Source organism: Haliotis rufescens, unplaced genomic scaffold (genome assembly GCF_023055435.1).
Source record: "Haliotis rufescens isolate VD_foot unplaced genomic scaffold, xgHalRufe1.0.p SCAF_10, whole genome shotgun sequence".
In the NCBI taxonomy this organism is placed as follows: Eukaryota; Metazoa; Mollusca; class Gastropoda; order Lepetellida; family Haliotidae; genus Haliotis; species Haliotis rufescens.
Genome location: NW_025963780.1, coordinates 42,359,634 through 42,382,072, shown reverse-complemented (window position 1 = coordinate 42,382,072; position 22,439 = coordinate 42,359,634). Strand labels below are relative to the sequence as shown.

Here is a 22,439-nt window from a genome sequence, read left to right as displayed (position 1 = left end):
GATATGTATATATAGGAATAGGCTGCATGGACACGTGGATATGTATATATAGGAATAGGTTGTATGGACACGTGGATATGTATATATAGGAATAGGCTGTATGGACACGTGGATATGTATATATAGGAATAGGCTGCATGGACACGTGGGTATGTATATATAGGAATAGGTTGTATGGACACGTGGGTATGTATATATAGGAATGGGCTGTATGGACACGTGGGTATGTATATATAGGAATAGGCTGTATGGACACGTGGGTATGTATATATAGGAATGGGCTGTGTGGACACGTGGGTATGTATATATAGGAATAGGCTGTATGGACACGTGGGTATGTATATATAGGAATAGGCTGTGTGGACACGTGGGTATGTATATATAGGAATGGGCTGTATGGACACGTGGGTATGTTTATATAGGAATGGGTTGTATGGACACGTGGGTATGTATATATAGGAATAGGCTGTATAGACACGTGGGTATGTATATATAGGAATAGGCTGTATGGACACGTGGGTATGTATATATAGGAATAGGTTGTATGGACACGTGGGTATGTATATATAGGAATGGGCTGTATAGACACGTGGGTATGTATATATAGGAATAGGTTGTATGGACACGTGGATATGTATATATAGGAATAGGCTGTATAGACACGTGGGTATATATAGGAATAGGCTGTATGGACACGTGGGTATGTATATATAGGAATAGGTTGTATGGACACGTGGGTATGTATATATAGGAATGGGCTGTATGGACACGTGGGTATGTTTATATAGGAATGGGTTGTATGGACACGTGGGTATGTATATATAGGAATAGGCTGTATAGACACGTGGGTATGTATATATAGGAATAGGCTGTATGGACACGTGGGTATGTATATATAGGAATAGGTTGTATGGACACGTGGGTATGTATATATAGGAATGGGCTGTATAGACACGTGGGTATGTATATATAGGAATAGGTTGTATGGACACGTGGATATGTATATATAGGAATAGGCTGTATAGACACGTGGGTATATATAGGAATAGGCTGTATGGACACGTGGGTATGTATATATAGGAATAGGTTGTATGGACACGTGGGTATGTATATATAGGAATGGGCTGTATGGACACGTGGGTATGTATATATAGGAATGGGTTATATGGACACGTGGGTATGTATATATAGAAATAGGCTGTATGGACACGTGGGTATGTTTATATAGGAATGGGCTGTACGGACACGTGGGTATGTATATATAGGAATGGGCTGTGTGGACACGTGGGTATGTATATATAGGAATAGGCTGTACGGACACGTGGGTATGTATATGTAGGAATGGGGTAAATGGACACGTGGGTATGTATATGTAGGATTGGGCTGTATAGACACGTGGGTATGTATATATAGGAATGGGCTGTATGGACACGTGGGTATGTATATATAGGAATAGGCTGTATGGACACGTGGGTATGTATATATAGGAATGGGCTGTGTGGACACGTGGGTATGTATATATAGGAATAGGCTGTATGGACACGTGGGTATGTATATATAGGAATGGGCTTAATGGACACGTGGGTATGTATATATAGGAATGGGCTGTGTGGACACGTGGGTATGTATATATAGGAATAGGCTGTATAGACACGTGGGTATGTATATATAGGAATGGGCTTAATGGACACGTGGGTATGTATATATAGGAATAGGCTGTATGGACACGTGGGTATGTATATATAGGAATGGGTTGTATGGACACGTGGGTATGTATATATAGGAATAGGCTGTATAGACACGTGGGTATGTATATATAGGAATGGGCTGTGTGGACACGTGGGTATGTATATATAGGAATAGGCTGTATGGACACGTGGGTATGTATATATAGGAATAGGCTGTATAGACACGTGGGTATGTATATATAGGAATAGGCTGTGTGGACACGTGGGTATGTATATATAGGAATGGGTTGTGTGGACACGTGGGTATGTATATATAGGAATGGGCTGTATGGACACGTGGGTATGTATATATAGGAATAGGCTGTATGGACACGTGGGTGTGTATATATAGGAATAGGCTGTGTGGACACGTGGGTATGTATATATAGGAATAGGCTGTATAGACACGTGGGTATGTATATATAGGAATAGGCTGTATGGACACGTGGGTATGTATATATAGGAATGGGCTGTATGGACACGTGGGTATGTATATATAGGAATGGGCTGTGTGGACACGTAAGAGGCTGTATGACGTAAGAGGCAACTAACGGGATCGGGTGGCCAGGCTAGCTGACTTGGTTGATGCATGTCAACGTATCCTAATTGCAAGGATCGGTGCTCATGATATCAATCACTGGATTGTCTAGTCCAGACTCGATTTTCTACAGACCGCTGACATACAGCTGGTATATATTGCTTAATGCGGCGTTAAACAACAAAGAAAGAAAACAAAACAACCCAAAACAACTTATTTGTAGCTTTTCAAAGAAAATCGCTCTTGCAAATTTGATATCTGACTACCCGATCAATTACGTCACCTGTTCCAGGGGAACTGTTCAAGTCAGGAATCCCCCTGGAGAGCCTCTCTGCGATGCAGGTTACACGGTGTGAGTTTACATGCTCTTTTCTTAATATAATTAGCGTCTGATTTATTGTTAATGAAGGGCGCAGCTGCGTCTAGGTGAGAACGATATCGCACCCTGGACCAGTCAATACATCGCACTGGTAACAACCTAGGGCCAAACAGGCGACATATTGAATGAGAGTAGTAATATTGACGTAATGCACACAGGGAGTCGTGATAGTAAATTTTGGGGTTTATGACATTTCCCGATAACTAATCGTAATACTATACAACATGCTAAGTGCAAATAAAATTACAAAGTAGGTCTCGCGTGGTGTAATGACGTTCGTGTAAACAGCCCGACAACAAGCAGCGTCCTACTCCCGTTACGAGAGTCTATAGAAACGTACCACAATGCTGTACACTTTGATGTAGGAACTTGACACTGGATCCGTGTCTATATTGGCCTACAAACAGTGTCTTTGTTGGTTTGATGTTGTTTAACACCGCACTCAGCAATATTCTAAACCAGACAATCCAGTGATTGACATCATTAACATCGATCCACGCAGTTGGGATACGATGACATGCATCAACCAAATCTGCGAGCCTGACCACCCGATCCCGTTTGTCGCCTCTTACGACAAGCAGAGTCGCCTTTTACAGCAGGCCTGGGTTATTGAAGACCTATTCTACCCGGATATTTACGGGTCACGACAAAGAGTGTTCCAGCCAACCCATCCCATGCCATTTCCCCCATCACAAGACGCCGACAGTAGGGCAGGAAGGATAGAACTGGCATTGTACGTGTCCAGAGCAGGACAACTTGACCAGGTCTATCAAAATGTGGATTACATAACGAAAGGACTTACAATCGTTATCATACTTGTTGGGTTACTTAAGGGAATAATGTTTATTGACATGGTCGCCACTATCTGGATGAGATATTACAGATGCGATGTTTGATGTTACGTCACTCGCTCGTAGATGTGGCAAACTTTAGAATTGTCTTAGTTTACCTTTCTGATAGTAAAGATTACCCGCTTTATTCGACATGATATCATGGAGTGAGTATGGTCTTACGCCGCTTTCAGCAATATTCCAGCAATATTACGGCGGGGGACACCAGAAATGGGCTTCACACATTGTACCCATTACGGGAATTGAACCCGGGTCTTCGGCGTGACGAGGAAACGCTTTAACCACTGGGCTACCCGACCGCCCCCGTCATGATATGAGGTCTGATACGTCCGGCCTTGCCTGCGTCCCTGTATTTAGTTATATATGTATTTTACACTTAGTTTATGCAGATTGTCAGGGACGTTCTTAAGGGGTAAAGCTCTGATTATTGTCTGGTCAGCTATTACACACACATCCAGATGCACGTACACACATACACATACACGCACGCACGTACACCCATACACACACATACACGCACGTACACATACACACACACGTACACACATACACACATACACACACACGCACGCACGTACACACATACACACACATACACGCACGTACACACATACACACACACACACGCACGCACGTATACACATACACACACACGCATGCACGCACACACATACACACACGCACGTACACACATACACACACACACACGCACGCACGTACACACATACACACGCACGCACGTACACACATACACACACACGCAGGCACGTACACACATTCACACAGACGCATGCACGTACACAAATACACACGCACGCACGCACGCACGCACGCACGTACACAAATACACACGCACGCACGCACGCACGCACGTACACACATACACACGCACGCACGCACGCACGCACGCACGTACACACATACACACACACGCACGTACACACATACACACACACGCATGCACGTATACACATACACACATACACACGCACGCACGCACGTACACACATAAACACACATACACATTACAATATCTCCACCAAAAATAAATACATAAGTAAATACAGTAGCCAACCCATGTTCAAAACTGCCTGTTAACCATTAACTGTACAAATATTAGGAAGTGGTCAAATCTGTTAAATCATCATGACAAAGCATGTTTTGAGATTGATCGCTTGTGTCTCAACTGTCTCATTTATTTTGGATCGTCAGATAATTGAACAAGGATGGTCAAAACTTGAGTCTGTGACATATCACAACACACCCTTGGCCAGAAATCTATAATTGTGGGTTCGAATCTCGGTTCGACTCAATAATATTTCTCTGTTTGTCAGCACTATACCCGTGCTCGTGGGTTTCACCGAAGTGGTAAACGTCTGAGACCTGCATCACTTCGGGCTTTCCTCCCACATTAATCTGACACGCCGTGATATGACTGGGATACTGTTAAAAGCGCTCACTAACTCACTATCGCGATTCATTGGACCCTCAAAACTGAGGGTATTACGTCAAGTACACAGTGACATGTGTTTCCTGAGTCGCGACGGGGCGGGGTTCACACACTGTACACATTAAAAGTAGCTTGGAAAGGCAAGCGTTCAGGTATAATATGTCAGCTGGAAAGTGATCTTGTCACACGGACACCTACCCGTGAACCTACCCGAAATGGTATGCCTACCTTAGTTGAATTATGTACACCCAACGTGACACGTCTACCCGTGAACCTACCCGGCAACATGTACACACCATTTGACATTTCTACCCGTAACCTACCCGGCACCATGTACACACCATTTGACATTTCTACCCGTAACCTACCCGGCACCATGTTCACACCATTTGACATTTCCACCCGTAACCTACCCGGCACCATGTACACACCATTTGACATTTCCACCCGTAACCTACCCGGCACCATGTACACACCATTTGACATTTCTACCCGTAACCTACCCGGCACCATGTACACACAACGTGACATATCTACCCGTAACCTACCCGGCACCATGTACACACCATTTGACATTTCCACACGTAACCTACCCGGCACCATGTACACACAACGTGACATTTCTATCCGTGAACCTACCCGGCATCATGTGCACACAACGTGACATTTCTACCCGTGAACCTACCTTGAGTACAGGAATATCGGGTATGTCATCCTCGCCATCATCCGCAGTAAACCCAGCGGCCAGCCTCCCCGTCGTCATGTCGCACGAAGTGACGGCGTCCTCCACCTTCACACAGGTCGCTTCAGACATACGTCACGTGACTGCACCTATCCGTCACGTGTCAATGTTTAGTTCCTTCGAACAGGTGTAATGCTCAATCAAGCGTTGACGTTTGAACTCTTGAATCCAAAGCTCTTGTATACGCTGACAGTCACATGGGGACCCAAGGATCACCAGAAGTTATATGATAGCTAATGTCTTTTTTCTCTTCCTGACGGCGCCACAATTGTCACGCTGGAATTGAAAATGTTCTTCTGTAGAGGACAAGTGGTACAGATGTACCCTGGCACCCGCTGCGCACCCGTATGTTATCTGATACAAAGGGTAACTGACTGATGGGGAAGAATAAACGAGCGTTACAAGAGCTTAATCACAGCGTTGTATTGTATGCCTGTCACGGCAGCGTTGGTTATCTTGTACAGTGTCACGTTGTCCTGTGTCACACTGTCCGGAGATCTGTCACAACTCTTTGGGGACCACGTTTCAAGGTCACTTGGAGTCCCGTTAAAAGCCACAGGCGATTCCTGGGAAAAAGAGAATGTTATGAAAACCAGATCATGTTTCTGCAGTATTGATGTGAATGTAACACTGTACACACTGAACCCCTTAAATCCAGACACTTTTCCTCAGAGAAATTGTCAGGAGTATTAAGCGCTCGGATTAACAAATCTTAAGAACGGTACCTTTGTATGAAAACATAGACGTCCCAAGTGGCATTTGTCCGCAAGGGATGCGAGGTGAGGTGAGGTGAGGTGAGGTGAGGTGAGGTGAGGTGAGGTGTAACGGGATTTGACGTCACGTTCAAGATTATTGCAGGTATAGAGCGACGTGCATGCACGTGTGTGTGGCTGCTGGTCCCAGTCCAGACTAGTTGTATAGAGCTAGCCCGCTGAGATACCATACCATGGATACCCTACTCAGATACAGTATCCTGACTCGGAGTCGACCAGTCCTTGTTTCATCTCCTCAATGCCGAGCGTCAGGCAGGGAAACGATTAGTACCACTTTCAACGTATTTTGGTATGACGCGACCGACCACTAGACCACGGTGGCGGTCCTGTGACGCGACCGACCACTAGAGCACAGAGGTTGTCCTATGACTCGACCGACCACTAGACCAAGGAGGCGGTCCTATGACGCGATTAGACCACTAGACCACGGTGGCAGTCCTATGATGCGACGGACCACTAGACCACGGAGGCAGTCCTATGACGCGACTTGACCACGGTGGCGGTCCTATGACGCGACCGACCACTAGACCACAGAGGCGGTCCTATGACGCGACCGACCACTAGACCACAGAGGCGGTCCTATGACGCGACCGACCACTAGCCCACAGAGGCGGTCCTATGACGCGACTTGACCACTAGACCACGTAGCCGGTCCTATGACGCGACCGACCACTAGACCACAGAGGCGGTCCTATGACGCGACCGATCACTAGACCACAGAGGCGGTCCTATGACGCGACCGACCACTAGACCACAGAGACGGTCCTATGACGCGACGGACCACTAGACCACGGAGGCAGTCCTATGACGCGACTTGACCACGGTGGCGGTCCTATGACGCGACCGACCACTAGACCACAGAGGCGGTCCTATGACGCGACCGACCACTAGACCACAGAGGCGGTCCTATGACGCGACCGACCACTAGCCCACAGAGGCGGTCCTATGACGCGACTTGACCACTAGACCACGTAGCCGGTCCTATGACGCGACCGACCACTAGACCACGGTGGCGGTCCTATGACGCGACCGACCACTAGACTAGGGAGGCGGTCCTATGACGCGACCGACCACTCGACCACGGTGGCGGTCTTATGACGCGACCGACCACTAGACCACGGAGGCGGTCCTATGACGCGATCGACCAATAGACAACGGAGGCGGTCCCGGAGGAAAGTGTTTCCCAACTTCACTCTATTCAAAACCCCACACACAAGCAGATTCGTCAAGTAACATTGTTCTTGTTACCATTACAATGAGTTAACGAATGTTATTCGTGCCAAAGTTGATGATTGGATTTGGTAATTTATGTACATAGGTGTGCCCTTGTCAATGAGGACGACTATTTGAGAAATGGCATGATTAACTTATCTTGGATGTGGAGAACTGTCCCGTTGGGTATGCAAAAGGCGTTCCAAATAGAATGTGTCGGTGTGGCGAGTTTTCCGGAATAACGGGATTTCACTGTATGCTAAAATCAGAGTGAGTGAGTGAGTATGGTTTTACGCCGCTTTTAGCAATATTCCAGCAATATCACGGCGGGGGACACCAGAGATGGGCTTCACACATTGTACCCATGTCGGGAATCGAACCCGGGTCTTAGGCGTGACGAGCGAACGCTTTCACCACTCGGCTACCCGACCGCCCCGCTAAAATCAGAGCTCTTCCACCCTGCTGTACCTGTTTACATCCGGGCTACAAAAGGTACCCAGCACGCCACTACTTGTAATAGGCGACTAAACTGACTCGGGTGGTTTGGCCCGGTGACTCCAGTGCCTTATTGACTGGTTTGCCCGTCCCAGTGTCCATGCCTTATTGTCTGGTTTGCCCGTCCCAGTGCCCATGCCTTATTGTCTGGTTTGCCCGTCCCAGTGACCATGCCTTATTGTCTGGTTTGCCCGTCCCAGTGCCCATGCCCTATTGTCTGGTTTGCCCGTCCCAGTGTCCATGCCTTATTGTCTGGTTTGGCCGTCCCAGTGCCCATGCCTTATTGTCTGGTTTGCCCGTCCCAGTGTCCATGCCTTATTGTCTGGTTTGCCCGTCCCAGTGTCCATGCCTTATTGTCTGGTTTGCCCGTCCAAGTGCCCATGCCTTATTGTCTGGTTTGCCCGTCCCAGTGCCCATGCCTTATTGTCTGGTTTGCCCGTCCCAGTGCCCATGCCTTATTGTCTGGTTTGCCCGTCCCAGTGTCCATGCCTTATTGTCTGGTTTGGCCGTCCCAGTGCCCATGCCTTATTGTCTGGTTTGCCCGTCCCAGTGCCCATGCCTTATTGTCTGGTTTGCCCGTCCCAGTGCCCATGCCTTATTGTCTGGTTTGCCCGTCCCAGTGCCCATGCCTTATTGTCTGGTTTGCCCGTCCCAGTGCCCATGCCTTATTGTCTGGTTTGCCCGTCCCAGTGCCCATGCCTTATTGTCTGGTTTGCCCGTCCCAGTGCCCATGCCTTATTGTCTGGTTTGCCCGTCCCAGTGCCCATGCCTTATTGTCTGGTTTGCCCGTCCCAGTGCCCATGCCTTATTGTCTGGTTTGCCCGTCCCAGTGCCCATGCCTTATTGTCTGGTTTGCCCGTCCCAGTGCCCATGCCTTATTGTCTGGTTTGCCCGTCCCAGTGCCCATGCCTTATTGTCTGGTTTGCCCGTCCCAGTGCCCATGCCTTATTGTCTGGTTTGCCCGTCCCAGTGTCCATGCCTTATTGTATGGTTTGCCCGTCCCAGTGTCCATGCCTTATTGTCTGGTTTGCCCGTCCCAGTGCCCATGCCTTATTGTCTGGTTTGCCCGTCCCAGTGCCCATGCCTTATTGTCTGGTTTGCCCGTCCCAGTGCCCATGCCTTATTGTCTGGTTTGCCCGTCCCAGTGCCCATGCCTTATTGTCTGGTTTGCCCGTCCCAGTGCCCATGCCTTATTGTCTGGTTTGCCCGTCCCAGTGCCCATGCCTTATTGTCTGGTTTGCCCGTCCCAGTGCCCATGCCTTATTGTCTGGTTTGCCCGTCCCAGTGCCCATGCCTTATTGTATGGTTTGCCCGTCCCAGTGTCCATGCCTTATTGTCTGGTTTGCCCGTCCCAGTGCCCATGCCTTATTGTCTGGTTTGCCCGTCCCAGTGCCCATGCCTTATTGTCTGGTTTGCCCGTCCCAGTGCCCATGCCTTATTGTCTGGTTTGCCCGTCCCAGTGCCCATGCCTTATTGTCTGGTTTGCCCGTCCCAGTGTCCATGCCTTATTGTCTGGTTTCCCCGTCCCAGTGCCCATGCCTTATTGTCTGGTTTGCCCGTCCCAGTGTCCATGCCTTATTGTCTGGTTTGCCCGTCCCAGTGTCCATGCCTTATTGTCTGGTTTGCCCGTCCCAGTGACCATGCCTTATTGTCTGGTTTGCCCGTCCCAGTGTCCATGCCTTATTGTCTGGTTTCCCCGTCCCAGTGCCCATGCCTTATTGTCTGGTTTGCCCGTCCCAGTGTCCATGCCTTATTGTCTGGTTTGCCCGTCCCAGTGTCCATGCCTTATTGTCTGGTTTGCCCGTCCCAGTGACCATGCCTTATTGTCTGGTTTGCCCGTCCCAGTGCCCATGCCTTATTGTCTGGTTTGCCCGTCCCAGTGCCCATGCCTTATTGTCTGGTTTGCCCGATCCAGATTCGATTATCAACAAACAGTCATGATATTAATAGAATATTGCTGACTGTGGCATTAACGACATCCCCTGACTCCCCCACTGTACCCCTGCCTACGGTGTTCAGATGTGTCGACTGATACTTCCTGGAAGAGATCAGTGCTGACATCAGTTCCTCATCGATGAACTCTCATTCTCACTTACAACACAGGTGTAGAACTGAGGCGTCAACACGGAGTCCTGACACTGTGTCGGGGAAAACCAGCTAGCGTCTCTCCGGGTATACTTCCTTGTAGGGCAATCAATAGGCAATCAATGATGTTTTTCATTTTGATTAATGAACTTCATCAATAATCGATTGGAATTGATGAGTAATTTGTTTGCTGACGATAATTATCTTTGTGGCCCAGTTTATTTGTATCGGTCAGTTTCCTTGTATCGGTCAGTGTCGTTGTAAAGGTCCGTTTCCTTTAATGTGTATAGGTCAGTTTCCTTTAATATGTATAGGTCAGTTTCCTTGTCAAAAGGATCGCGATGGAAACGCCAAAGGATCCGGTACCGGCGTCAAAAGGATCGCGATGGAGTCGCGAAAGGATCTTGATCCGGCGTCAAAAGGATCGCGACAGAGGGAACGTAGTAATGTAAAATAAAATATTAAAAAGGGAACGAAAGAAAGTAGTATTTTACGTCTTTTTAGGAATAGTTGTACAGTTAAACGACAGGGGACATTTATTCTATCCATGCCCGAACCAAACCTGGGCATGCAGCGTGAAGAGCGAACGATAACGGTATCGGTCGCCTCTGCGGAGTTTCACGGTCTAAGTAGGTTATCTCCATGTACGCTCCAACAATAACGTGCAGGCTTGATTAACTGAGGTAGAACCATTCGACTAATGAATAAACAAATGTTAACTATGTTGATATAATCCTTGTATCTGTATTCAACCAATAAATGTATCTTGATCGGGTCCCGTGTATAATGAATGAGAGGCTAGGGGGTATCGTCGTTCTAAAGCGTGGTATCGTATTGTAAATATCTACGGAATCTTTGATACCGTCTTATTTAGCGTGATCTATAAATTAAACATAACTGTATCCTAGTGAACATCCGACTACAAACAGGCTGATTCTGGCTCTTCAGAATTACAATTTCAATGGGTGAGTGGGTGAGTTGGGTCAACGCCGCTTTAAATAATGTTCCAGTTATTACACTGAGCGAAAAAAGTGGTGGAGGTCGAAAACGTTTATGACCCTGGAGCACGGAAAAGAACTGACTGATCCATGACCAGCAGATCCTGGTGGGTCAAGGGGACACAACTTCGTGCCTTGCACCATTTGGCCGCCCGTGTTCACCGCATGTGAAGCTTGCCGTAAATGGCGACAATAATTGTCGTAAAAGGCGACTGTGCTTGCCGTAAGCGGCGAAAAAAGGGATCGGGTGGTCAGGCTCGCTGACTTGGTTGATGCATGTCATCGAATCCCAATTGAGTGGATCGGTGCTCATGATGTGAATCACTGGATTGTCTGGTCCAGACTCCATTATTTACAGACCGCCGTCATATGGCTGGAATATTGCTGGGTTGGCGTTAAACAAACAATCAATGTTATGAGTAATAACTATCAGGGTTCCCGCATACAGACTTAAGTGCACTTTGTTGTTGTTCGTGACAACTAATAAGGCATTGATCTTTACTTACGGAGACACCGAGCGCAGACTGTCAATTGCATAATAAAATCTGCCATGTCTCGAAAACATGAGTAATTCTGACTCAAAGAGATTGAGAAAGAGAGGTCGGGGTGCCACAGGAGAGTGTGGAGCGACGGGTGTGTGTGTGTGTGTGTGTGGTGGGGGGGGGGGGGGGGGGGGGGGGGGGGGGGGTGATGTGTGCATTCACACACGTGTACCAATAATATCATCCTACAAGAGTAGTTCGTGGATTGGTCAGCATCCAGCAAACAATTTACTTTGTGTTCAACCTAGGGCACAATTTCTGTATTCTATGGAAGATATGTCCCAATAACACCAGTACTCTTTGACTAGTCACGCCAAGGCGAGCATGTCGACCTTTTCATGACAATGATACATTGAACGCATGTTTCCCAACACAACTTTATTGCCGACATCAATACTGAGACAAAGCTGCTCCAGTAGTGTTGCTTTGCTTGACTGAAGTGTGAGTACAACTGTACCGTGGAGGTATCCAGTGACTGTCTTCCTGCCATACTTATACAGAGGATGAAGTCCATGTACTCCCTGACTGTCCTCGGGATAAAGTGAGTGAGTGAGTGAGTGAGTGAGTGACCGTGTGACTGAGCTACATTACGAGTGAGTGAGTGTGTGAGTGAGTGAGTGAGTGAGTGAGTGAGTGACCGCGTGACTGAGCTACATTACGAGTGAGTGAGTGAGTGACCGTGTGACTGAGCTACATTACGAGTGAGTAAGTGTGTGAGTGAGTGAGTGAGTGAGTGAGTGACCGTGTGACTGAGCTACATTACGAGTGAGTAAGTGTGTGAGTGAGTGAGTGAGTGAGTGAGTGACCGTGTGACTGAGCTACATTACGAGTGAGTAAGTGTGTGAGTGAGTGAGTGAGTGAGTGAGTGACCGTGTGACTGAGCTACATTACGAGTGAGTAAGTGTGTGAGTGAGTGAGTGAGTGAGTGAGTGACCGTGTGACTGAGCTACATTACGAGTGAGTAAGTGTGTGAGTGAGTGAGTGAGTGAGTGAGTGACCGTGTGACTGAGCTACATTACGAGTGAGTAAGTGTGTGAGTGAGTGAGTGAGTGAGTGAGTGACCGTGTGACTGAGCTACATTACGAGTGAGTAAGTGTGTGAGTGAGTGAGTGAGTGAGTGAGTGAGTGAGTGACTGAGCTACATTACGAGTGAGTAAGTGTGTGAGTGAGTGAGTGAGTGAGTGACCGTGTGACTGAGCTACATTACGAGTGAGTAAGTGTGTGAGTGAGTGAGTGAGTGAGTGACCGTGTGACTGAGCTACATTACGAGTGAGTAAGTGTGTGAGTGAGTGAGTGAGTGAGTGAGTGACCGTGTGACTGAGCTACATTACGAGTGAGTAAGTGTGTGAGTGAGTGAGTGAGTGAGTGAGTGACCGTGTGACTGAGCTACATTACGAGTGAGTAAGTGTGTGAGTGAGTGAGTGAGTGAGTGAGTGACCGTGTGACTGAGCTACATTACGAGTGAGTAAGTGTGTGAGTGAGTGAGTGAGTGAGTGAGTGACCGTGTGACTGAGCTACATTACGAGTGAGTAAGTGTGTGAGTGAGTGAGTGAGTGAGTGACCGTGTGACTGAGCTACATTACGAGTGAGTAAGTGTGTGAGTGAGTGAGTGAGTGAGTGAGTGACCGTGTGACTGAGCTACATTACGAGTGAGTAAGTGTGTGAGTGAGTGAGTGAGTGAGTGAGTGAGTGACTGAGCTACATTACGAGTGAGTAAGTGTGTGAGTGAGTGAGTGAGTGAGTGAGTGACCGTGTGACTGAGCTACATTACGAGTGAGTAAGTGTGTGAGTGAGTGAGTGAGTGAGTGAGTGACCGTGTGACTGAGCTACATTACGAGTGAGTAAGTGTGTGAGTGAGTGAGTGAGTGAGTGAGTGAGTGACCGTGTGACTGAGCTACATTACGAGTGAGTAAGTGTGTGAGTGAGTGAGTGAGTGAGTGAGTGACCGTGTGACTGAGCTACATTACGAGTGAGTAAGTGTGTGAGTGAGTGAGTGAGTGAGTGAGTGACCGTGTGACTGAGCTACATTACGAGTGAGTAAGTGTGTGAGTGAGTGAGTGAGTGAGTGAGTGACCGTGTGACTGAGCTACATTACGAGTGAGTAAGTGTGTGAGTGAGTGAGTGAGTGAGTGACCGTGTGACTGAGCTACATTACGAGTGAGTAAGTGTGTGAGTGAGTGAGTGAGTGAGTGAGTGACCGCGTGACTGAGCTACATTACGAGTGAGTGAGTGAGTGACCGTGTGACTGAGCTACATTACGAGTGAGTAAGTGTGTGAGTGAGTGAGTGAGTGAGTGAGTGACCGTGTGACTGAGCTACATTACGAGTGAGTAAGTGTGTGAGTGAGTGAGTGAGTGAGTGAGTGAGTGACTGAGCTACATTACGAGTGAGTAAGTGTGTGAGTGAGTGAGTGAGTGAGTGAGTGACCGTGTGACTGAGCTACATTACGAGTGAGTAAGTGTGTGAGTGAGTGAGTGAGTGAGTGAGTGACCGTGTGACTGAGCTACATTACGAGTGAGTAAGTGTGTGAGTGAGTGAGTGAGTGAGTGAGTGACCGTGTGACTGAGCTACATTACGAGTGAGTAAGTGTGTGAGTGAGTGAGTGAGTGAGTGAGTGACCGTGTGACTGAGCTACATTACGAGTGAGTAAGTGTGTGAGTGAGTGAGTGAGTGAGTGAGTGACCGTGTGACTGAGCTACATTACGAGTGAGTAAGTGTGTGAGTGAGTGAGTGAGTGAGTGAGTGACCGTGTGACTGAGCTACATTACGAGTGAGTAAGTGTGTGAGTGAGTGAGTGAGTGAGTGAGTGAGTGAGTGACTGAGCTACATTACGAGTGAGTAAGTGTGTGAGTGAGTGAGTGAGTGAGTGAGTGACCGTGTGACTGAGCTACATTACGAGTGAGTAAGTGTGTGAGTGAGTGAGTGAGTGAGTGAGTGACCGTGTGACTGAGCTACATTACGAGTGAGTAAGTGTGTGAGTGAGTGAGTGAGTGAGTGAGTGACCGTGTGACTGAGCTACATTACGAGTGAGTAAGTGTGTGAGTGAGTGAGTGAGTGAGTGAGTGACCGTGTGACTGAGCTACATTACGAGTGAGTAAGTGTGTGAGTGAGTGAGTGAGTGAGTGAGTGACCGTGTGACTGAGCTACATTACGAGTGAGTAAGTGTGTGAGTGAGTGAGTGAGTGAGTGAGTGACCGTGTGACTGAGCTACATTACGAGTGAGTAAGTGTGTGAGTGAGTGAGTGAGTGAGTGAGTGACCGTGTGACTGAGCTACATTACGAGTGAGTAAGTGTGTGAGTGAGTGAGTGAGTGAGTGAGTGACCGTGTGACTGAGCTACATTACGAGTGAGTAAGTGTGTGAGTGAGTGAGTGAGTGAGTGAGTGAGTGACTGAGCTACATTACGAGTGAGTAAGTGTGTGAGTGAGTGAGTGAGTGAGTGAGTGAGTGACCGTGTGACTGAGCTACATTACGAGTGAGTAAGTGTGTGAGTGAGTGAGTGAGTGAGTGAGTGACCGTGTGACTGAGCTACATTACGAGTGAGTAAGTGTGTGAGTGAGTGAGTGAGTGAGTGAGTGACCGTGTGACTGAGCTACATTACGAGTGAGTAAGTGTGTGAGTGAGTGAGTGAGTGAGTGAGTGACCGTGTGACTGAGCTACATTACGAGTGAGTAAGTGTGTGAGTGAGTGAGTGAGTGAGTGACCGTGTGACTGAGCTACATTACGAGTGAGTAAGTGTGTGAGTGAGTGAGTGAGTGAGTGAGTGACCGTGTGACTGAGCTACATTACGAGTGAGTGAGTGAGTGACCGTGTGACTGAGCTACATTACGAGTGAGTAAGTGTGTGAGTGAGTGAGTGAGTGAGTGAGTGACCGTGTGACTGAGCTACATTACGAGTGAGTAAGTGTGTGAGTGAGTGAGTGAGTGAGTGAGTGAGTGACTGAGCTACATTACGAGTGAGTAAGTGTGTGAGTGAGTGAGTGAGTGAGTGAGTGAGTGACCGTGTGACTGAGCTACATTACGAGTGAGTAAGTGTGTGAGTGAGTGAGTGAGTGAGTGAGTGACCGTGTGACTGAGCTACATTACGAGTGAGTAAGTGTGTGAGTGAGTGAGTGAGTGAGTGAGTGACCGTGTGACTGAGCTACATTACGAGTGAGTAAGTGTGTGAGTGAGTGAGTGAGTGAGTGAGTGACCGTGTGACTGAGCTACATTACGAGTGAGTAAGTGTGTGAGTGAGTGAGTGAGTGAGTGAGTGACCGTGTGACTGAGCTACATTACGAGTGAGTAAGTGTGTGAGTGAGTGAGTGAGTGAGTGAGTGACCGTGTGACTGAGCTACATTACGAGTGAGTAAGTGTGTGAGTGAGTGAGTGAGTGAGTGAGTGACCGTGTGACTGAGCTACATTACGAGTGAGTAAGTGTGTGAGTGAGTGAGTGAGTGAGTGAGTGACCGTGTGACTGAGCTACATTACGAGTGAGTAAGTGTGTGAGTGAGTGAGTGAGTGAGTGAGTGAGTGACCGTGTGACTGAGCTACATTACGAGTGAGTAAGTGTGTGAGTGAGTGAGTGAGTGAGTGAGTGACCGTGTGACTGAGCTACATTACGAGTGAGTAAGTGTGTGAGTGAGTGAGTGAGTGAGTGAGTGACCGTGTGACTGAGCTACATTACGAGTGAGTAAGTGTGTGAGTGAGTGAGTGAGTGAGTGAGTGACCGTGTGACTGAGCTACATTACGAGTGAGTAAGTGTGTGAGTGAGTGAGTGAGTGAGTGAGTGACCGTGTGACTGAGCTACATTACGAGTGAGTAAGTGTGTGAGTGAGTGAGTGAGTGAGTGAGTGACCGTGTGACTGAGCTACATTACGAGTGAGTAAGTGTGTGAGTGAGTGAGTGAGTGAGTGAGTGAGTGACCGTGCGACTGAGCTACATTACGAGTGAGTAAGTGTGTGAGTGAGTGAGTGAGTGAGTGAGTGACCGTGTGACTGAGCTACATTACGAGTGAGTAAGTGTGTGAGTGAGTGAGTGAGTGAGTGAGTGACCGTGTGACTGAGCTACATTACGAGTGAGTAAGTGTGTGAGTGAGTGAGTGAGTGAGTGACCGTGTGACTGAGCTACATTACGAGTGAGTAAGTGTGTGAGTGAGTGAGTGAGTATGGTTTCACTCAGCGGCGGGGGACATCAGAAATGGGCTTCATGTCGGGAAACGAACCCGGGTCTTCGGCGTGACGAGCGAACGCTTTAAATATAACCACTTGGCTACCCGACCGCGCCTCCACATTACAAAGAGGAGACACTGGAAAAACATTCTGTAGGAGGTATAAACCATATTTTCATTAAACATGTCCTAATAACGTGGGACGGTTAACTCAAAACAGAAATGAAACACAGAAAGTTGTACTTCGTGTATCAAGACCAGTAACAAATGTAACAGATGTGGAGTGTCGGAGTGAGTGAGTGAGTGAGTATGGTTTTACGCCGCTTTTAGCAATATTCCAGCAATATCACGGCGGGGGGGACACCAGAAATGGGCTTCACACATTGTACCCATGTCGGGATGTGGAGTGTCGGAAACAATACAACATTATTTGTTTTACTGCCCAACTGTCCATCCATTTTGGGTCAGTTGGATTTTTTAAATGGATGAAAGTGAATAAAAATGATAGGATATATGAAAATTACAGAGATACGGTATTATTTGGCGTGACAAAGAGTGTGTCCACCGACGAAACGATACTCAATTATGTTCTACGTACGGCCAAATATTATGTGGATAAATGTAAAATTCTTGAAAAAAAATGTACATTTAATAACAATATTAAAGAGTTAGAGTTTCATGTATAAATTATTAGAAAAAAAAATCAGAAAATGGACCATGTAATGTTAGAGCGAATGTCAGAAGCTCTGCTCAAATAATGACTTCTAAGCCTGCACATACTACGATCCGTTAGACCAGCTACGTGGTCCTGTAGGGTCTATTGAAACATCGTGGCACCTAATGTGAAATATATTTTTACAAAAACAAAAAACATCGTGATGTTGAGACCATACAGAGGATCGGTCATAATAGTTGTGGACTGTGTGACCGGTGTCTATGCTACGCGTGTAGGAGGTGAAATGGGGTTTAACGTCGCGTCCAAGATTATTGCACTTGCATGTACGTGTGTGTGTTTGTGTGGCTGCTTGTACTAGTCCGGACTGATGCCGATTTATAGTGCTAGCTCACTGAGATACTATGCCACAGTTTAACATGCCACGCGTGTAACTGCGAAATCATTCCTAATGAATATAGAGTTCATTTATCCTTCATGATGCTTGTTTACTCTTTAAATTCAATTTATATTTGGTTAATGTAGAAACCACGTTTTACATAAAAATAATATTGTTGTTAATGGTAGAAATTTCACCCCAACAAACATAATGGCAATAACACTTATCAAAAGAAGTTAAAGAACATCTGATTCTTTCACACTGTGGACCCGTGAAGATCCGGGGTAGAATAGGTCTTCAGCAACCCACGCTTGCCGTAAGGCGGCTGTGCTTGTCGTAACAGGCGACTAAAGGGATCGGGTGGTCAGGCTCGCTGACTTGGTAGATGCATGTCATCGATCCCAATTGCGTTGATCGATGCTCATGATGTCAATCACTGGATTGTCTGGTCCAGACTCGATTATTTACAGACCGCCGTCATGTAGCTGGAATATTGCTGAGTGTGGCGTTAAACAACAAACAATCATATTACTGTAGATTCGGACGTCCTTTACTTCGTTTGGGTGGTATATATACTTGTACTCAAATGCAAATGAACGGTGATCATATTAATTTACTGATAACTGAAAGTAAATTATAACTTGAAATGAACTAACTCCGTTATAACGAACTCAAAGAGACCACTAATTTTAGTACGTTATAACAGTTGTTCGTTATAAGCATCTATTCATCATATACAGCAAATGACCGGTACAAAAAATAATTTATTATATCCGTCAGTTCTTTCTAAACGTGTTCGTTATAAACGTAGTTTACTTATATTGTTTAATGACATTGATAGGTTTACTACTGTGTACACAAGTAGCGCAATAAACCACCGCCGTCATATTTCTGGAATGTTGCTGAGTGCGGCGTTACACAGCAAACACAGTTAACCACTACAGACCCGACAGACAAGGGTACAAGTGCCGTTCAAATATGTACTGGCGTGAAAAATATGTTCACAAGTCAAATTGTATTTTGGGACTACATGACAATGCCATCAGTAAGGTTAGACAAACGCTTAGTCTCTGAAAATATGTAATTTTGATAGAAATAAAGAACTCCATTTATTTTTAAAAGGAGACCCAGTGAGGTGGAAGTTCTTGCTTGACAACGGTATAAGGATCTATACTGAAACGTCACCTTTACAGTAATTAAAGAAGTTGTCATCCATGAATTGTGTCTGCTTTGTCATCCGTCAACTTCTAAGTAATGTCTATCAAACAATTCGAGATGGGAGATCACGAACCTTAACCTGAGGAAAATCTAGACTTGCTTCGTTTAGGGCTTTGGCGTTTCAGAAATGGCTGGGCGGAAGGAAAAATATGGGATTGTGAGACCAACTACAACAAGATGTTTGGTTATTTATATTGTCATTGGGAAGATATCATGTAAAACTACAGGACAAAAGAAAGTTTACACCCCTGTTTGTTGGTGGTTACAAATGGAACCAACAAGAAATGGTTATTCGATGTATTTGAAACAGCATGGGAGGCTGAAGGCCAGTTCTACCCCGGGTCTTCACGGGTCAGTGAGTGAGTGAGTGAGTATGGTTTTACGCCGCTTAAAGCAATGTTTTACGTCGCTTTTAGCAATGTTTTACGTCGCTTTTAGCAATATTCCAGCAATATCAAGGCGGTGGACACCAGAAATGGGCTTCGCACATTGTACCCATGTCGGGAATCGAACCTAGGTCTTAGGCGTGACGAGCGAACGCTTTAACCACTAGACTACCCGACCACCCCTTCACGGGTCAGACCACAGAACTTTTGAGGAAGGTGTTAAGGGTATTGCCACGGCGGTGAGAGAATCTACATAAATAATACAGTATAGAAATAGGAAGTATGTCACAGTTATTCAGAGCTGCGGTTAGTGTGCTGTGTGTGGTTCTGGTGTCAACTTTATTTACACTTTTATATGAAGATAGAAATATATTTCACGGATATCTTGTACATTTCCATTAAGGAATCGAGTGAGTGTTGATTTACGCCGCACTCTTCGCAGTAATATTGCAGATATATCACGCCAGCATCTAAACGATCGAATCTTGACCAGACAAGCCATGATCACAAATCACTCTTACGGCAAGCCAACCTTTTTTATACAGGTTACTTCGTACAAATTCCACCATGGAGTGGGTGAGTGAGTGAGTATAGTTTGAGTGAGCCGCTTTTAGCAATATTCCAGCAATATTGAATCTTCCCGAGGCAGGGATGTAATCTGACTATAAAGGTCAGATTAAACCCTTGCCGAACTAGGCTGGAATTCCGGAGTAACATTTTGTCTGGACGCGTGGAGCAGTGTTTCAGTTTATCAGGCGACCCGTGAAGATCCGGGGTAGAATAGGTCTTCAGCAACCCATGCCTGCCGTAAAAGGCGATTAACGGGATCGACTGGTCAGGCTGACTTAGTTGATGCATGTCATCGTATCCCAATTACGTGGATCGATGCTAATGATGTCAATCACTGGATTGTCTGGTCCAGACTCGATTATTACAGACCACCGTCATATAGCTTAAATATTGCTGAGTGCGGCGTTAAGCAACAAACAGTTTATCAGGCGTGCCGGCTTGATGTGGGGGGTAGCATAGGTTGCTGGGGACCTATCGGCAATCCCTACCCGCTAGGGGTGGCAGTCGTTATTATCGGAGGTGGAAGGGGGTCTATGACAAGAAAAAAGTATACCTATCCCATGAACATGAACGTGGTACCCGCGTGACATTTTTTCTGAGTGATTACAATGTTATCCTATTCCCCATGACATTGAAACATGTGCACCTGTGTCGTGGAAATAAATACTGAAATGCATACCCTTCATCACCATTTTACACTCTCATTGTGACTGATCACGAATGTCTGATTGCTAATGAAAAATTACTTATCACCAAATATAAAGTCGGAGTCGAACACTATCACCCACCCCTGATACAGTAAACCCCGAAATTCCAATTAGATGTAGTTCGAAAACCCGTCTTCATCACAATTCATTAAAAGTTCAAAAATGTGAAATCTGACAATTCGCATTCTCTAATAAATAACCTATTTAACTGGGGGAGGTATACTGGTAACTAGGGTTACTCTGCTTAGAGTTTACTCTGATCCAGGGAGGACTGTAGAGCCCCCCTACCCCAACCCCCGACCCCCACCCCCTTTTTAAAAAAATTATGCTCACCATATTGACATATTCAAAACACATAACTAACTCATTTCGTGTAACTACTTTTTGATTCCCGAATTATATCCATTAATGTTTTGTTTTTTATGAGCAAAATCAGCACATCCCCACATATCCACCCCACCCCCACACATACCCTCCCCACCACACCCCTGTATAACCTATAGATCACTATAGATGAACTTACCTTATTGCCATACGCGCGTTATTTTCCTCCCCGGGAACACAAATCTAATCAGTCGGTATGGATGTAGTCTTCACTGACTCCAAGAGATCACGTTATCTTCACGTTGTCCATGCCGTGATTTACAACTGCACAATGTCCTCTGACCTGAACGGTATGTTTCCACAGTCAATGACAAGTCTCCCTTGCCTAACTCAGTCGCTCTGCAATACACACCTGTCAGTCAAACGAACAAGCACCTGTCAATCACGACCAAATCTCGAACGCTGTTGGTTCTTACTGCGCTGGTGTGGAGAGTTGCCTACCGCTGTCGGCGTATATGAAGCGTAACACACCTTGATCACTAATATCCCCTGATATCCCAGTGGTCAAGCCTGGTCATTTAACGTGGTTTGCAAAACAACAGCTAGAACGCGTGCGGAATTAATTCAGCGTGGGTTATACCACAGTTCAATATCTGTCAATGTGACTTTCATGACAAAGCTTTATTGTGTCAAGATCATGTAATCTGGGACATTTACACAGAATACCCCCAACGGAGTTTCAACCTTGAACCTGAATAAACAACGTTATTTAACAGGTTAATATATATGTATCAAAGGGAGATAACTGGTGTATGATATAACATATACCCGATCCTCTTTAATTTACTATTTCTGGTTGGTTATTGCAAAAAAGAAAAAAATAGAAAATCTAGATAAAAAAAAAAAAAGAAAAGAAAAGGGAAATCTAAGGGAGGTAACAATTGAGAGGATGAATGCCCATGTTCAGTATAGTATTGGTTTCAGATTACTGCTACATCTGACCAAAACTTTATTGGAACATACATGTTTAGGGCTGTAACTCTAAGCATATGTACTGACCCCCATAGCCCCTAATCGGTTTTACGTTTATGCTCATGGCTCAGGGTGAGGGTGTCTCTCGGTTAGTTTGAAGTCTGTCGTCATGACAACCAAACAACAAACAGTTGCACCTCTACTGTCAAAAATGTCGGATCACCGACTAGTGTTGGGCTTATATCAGTGAGACGTATGACGTGAGAGAAATG

General features: G+C 46.2%; 1 protein-coding gene across 1 annotated transcript in view; it reads right to left on the bottom strand.

Moving 5' to 3' along the window:
* Positions 1–21,850, bottom strand: part of LOC124114687 — a 62,337-nt gene extending 40,487 nt beyond the window's left edge. The window contains exons 1-2 of the mRNA XM_048390897.1: positions 21,395–21,850; positions 5,631–6,253 (exon numbers count right to left, since the gene is read on the bottom strand). Coding sequence (XP_048246854.1) covers positions 5,631–5,759 — 129 coding nt within the window. The 5' untranslated portion in view covers positions 5,760–6,253; positions 21,395–21,850. The remainder of the gene's footprint in view (positions 1–5,630; positions 6,254–21,394) is intronic.
* Positions 21,851–22,439: the final 589 nt, after the last annotated feature.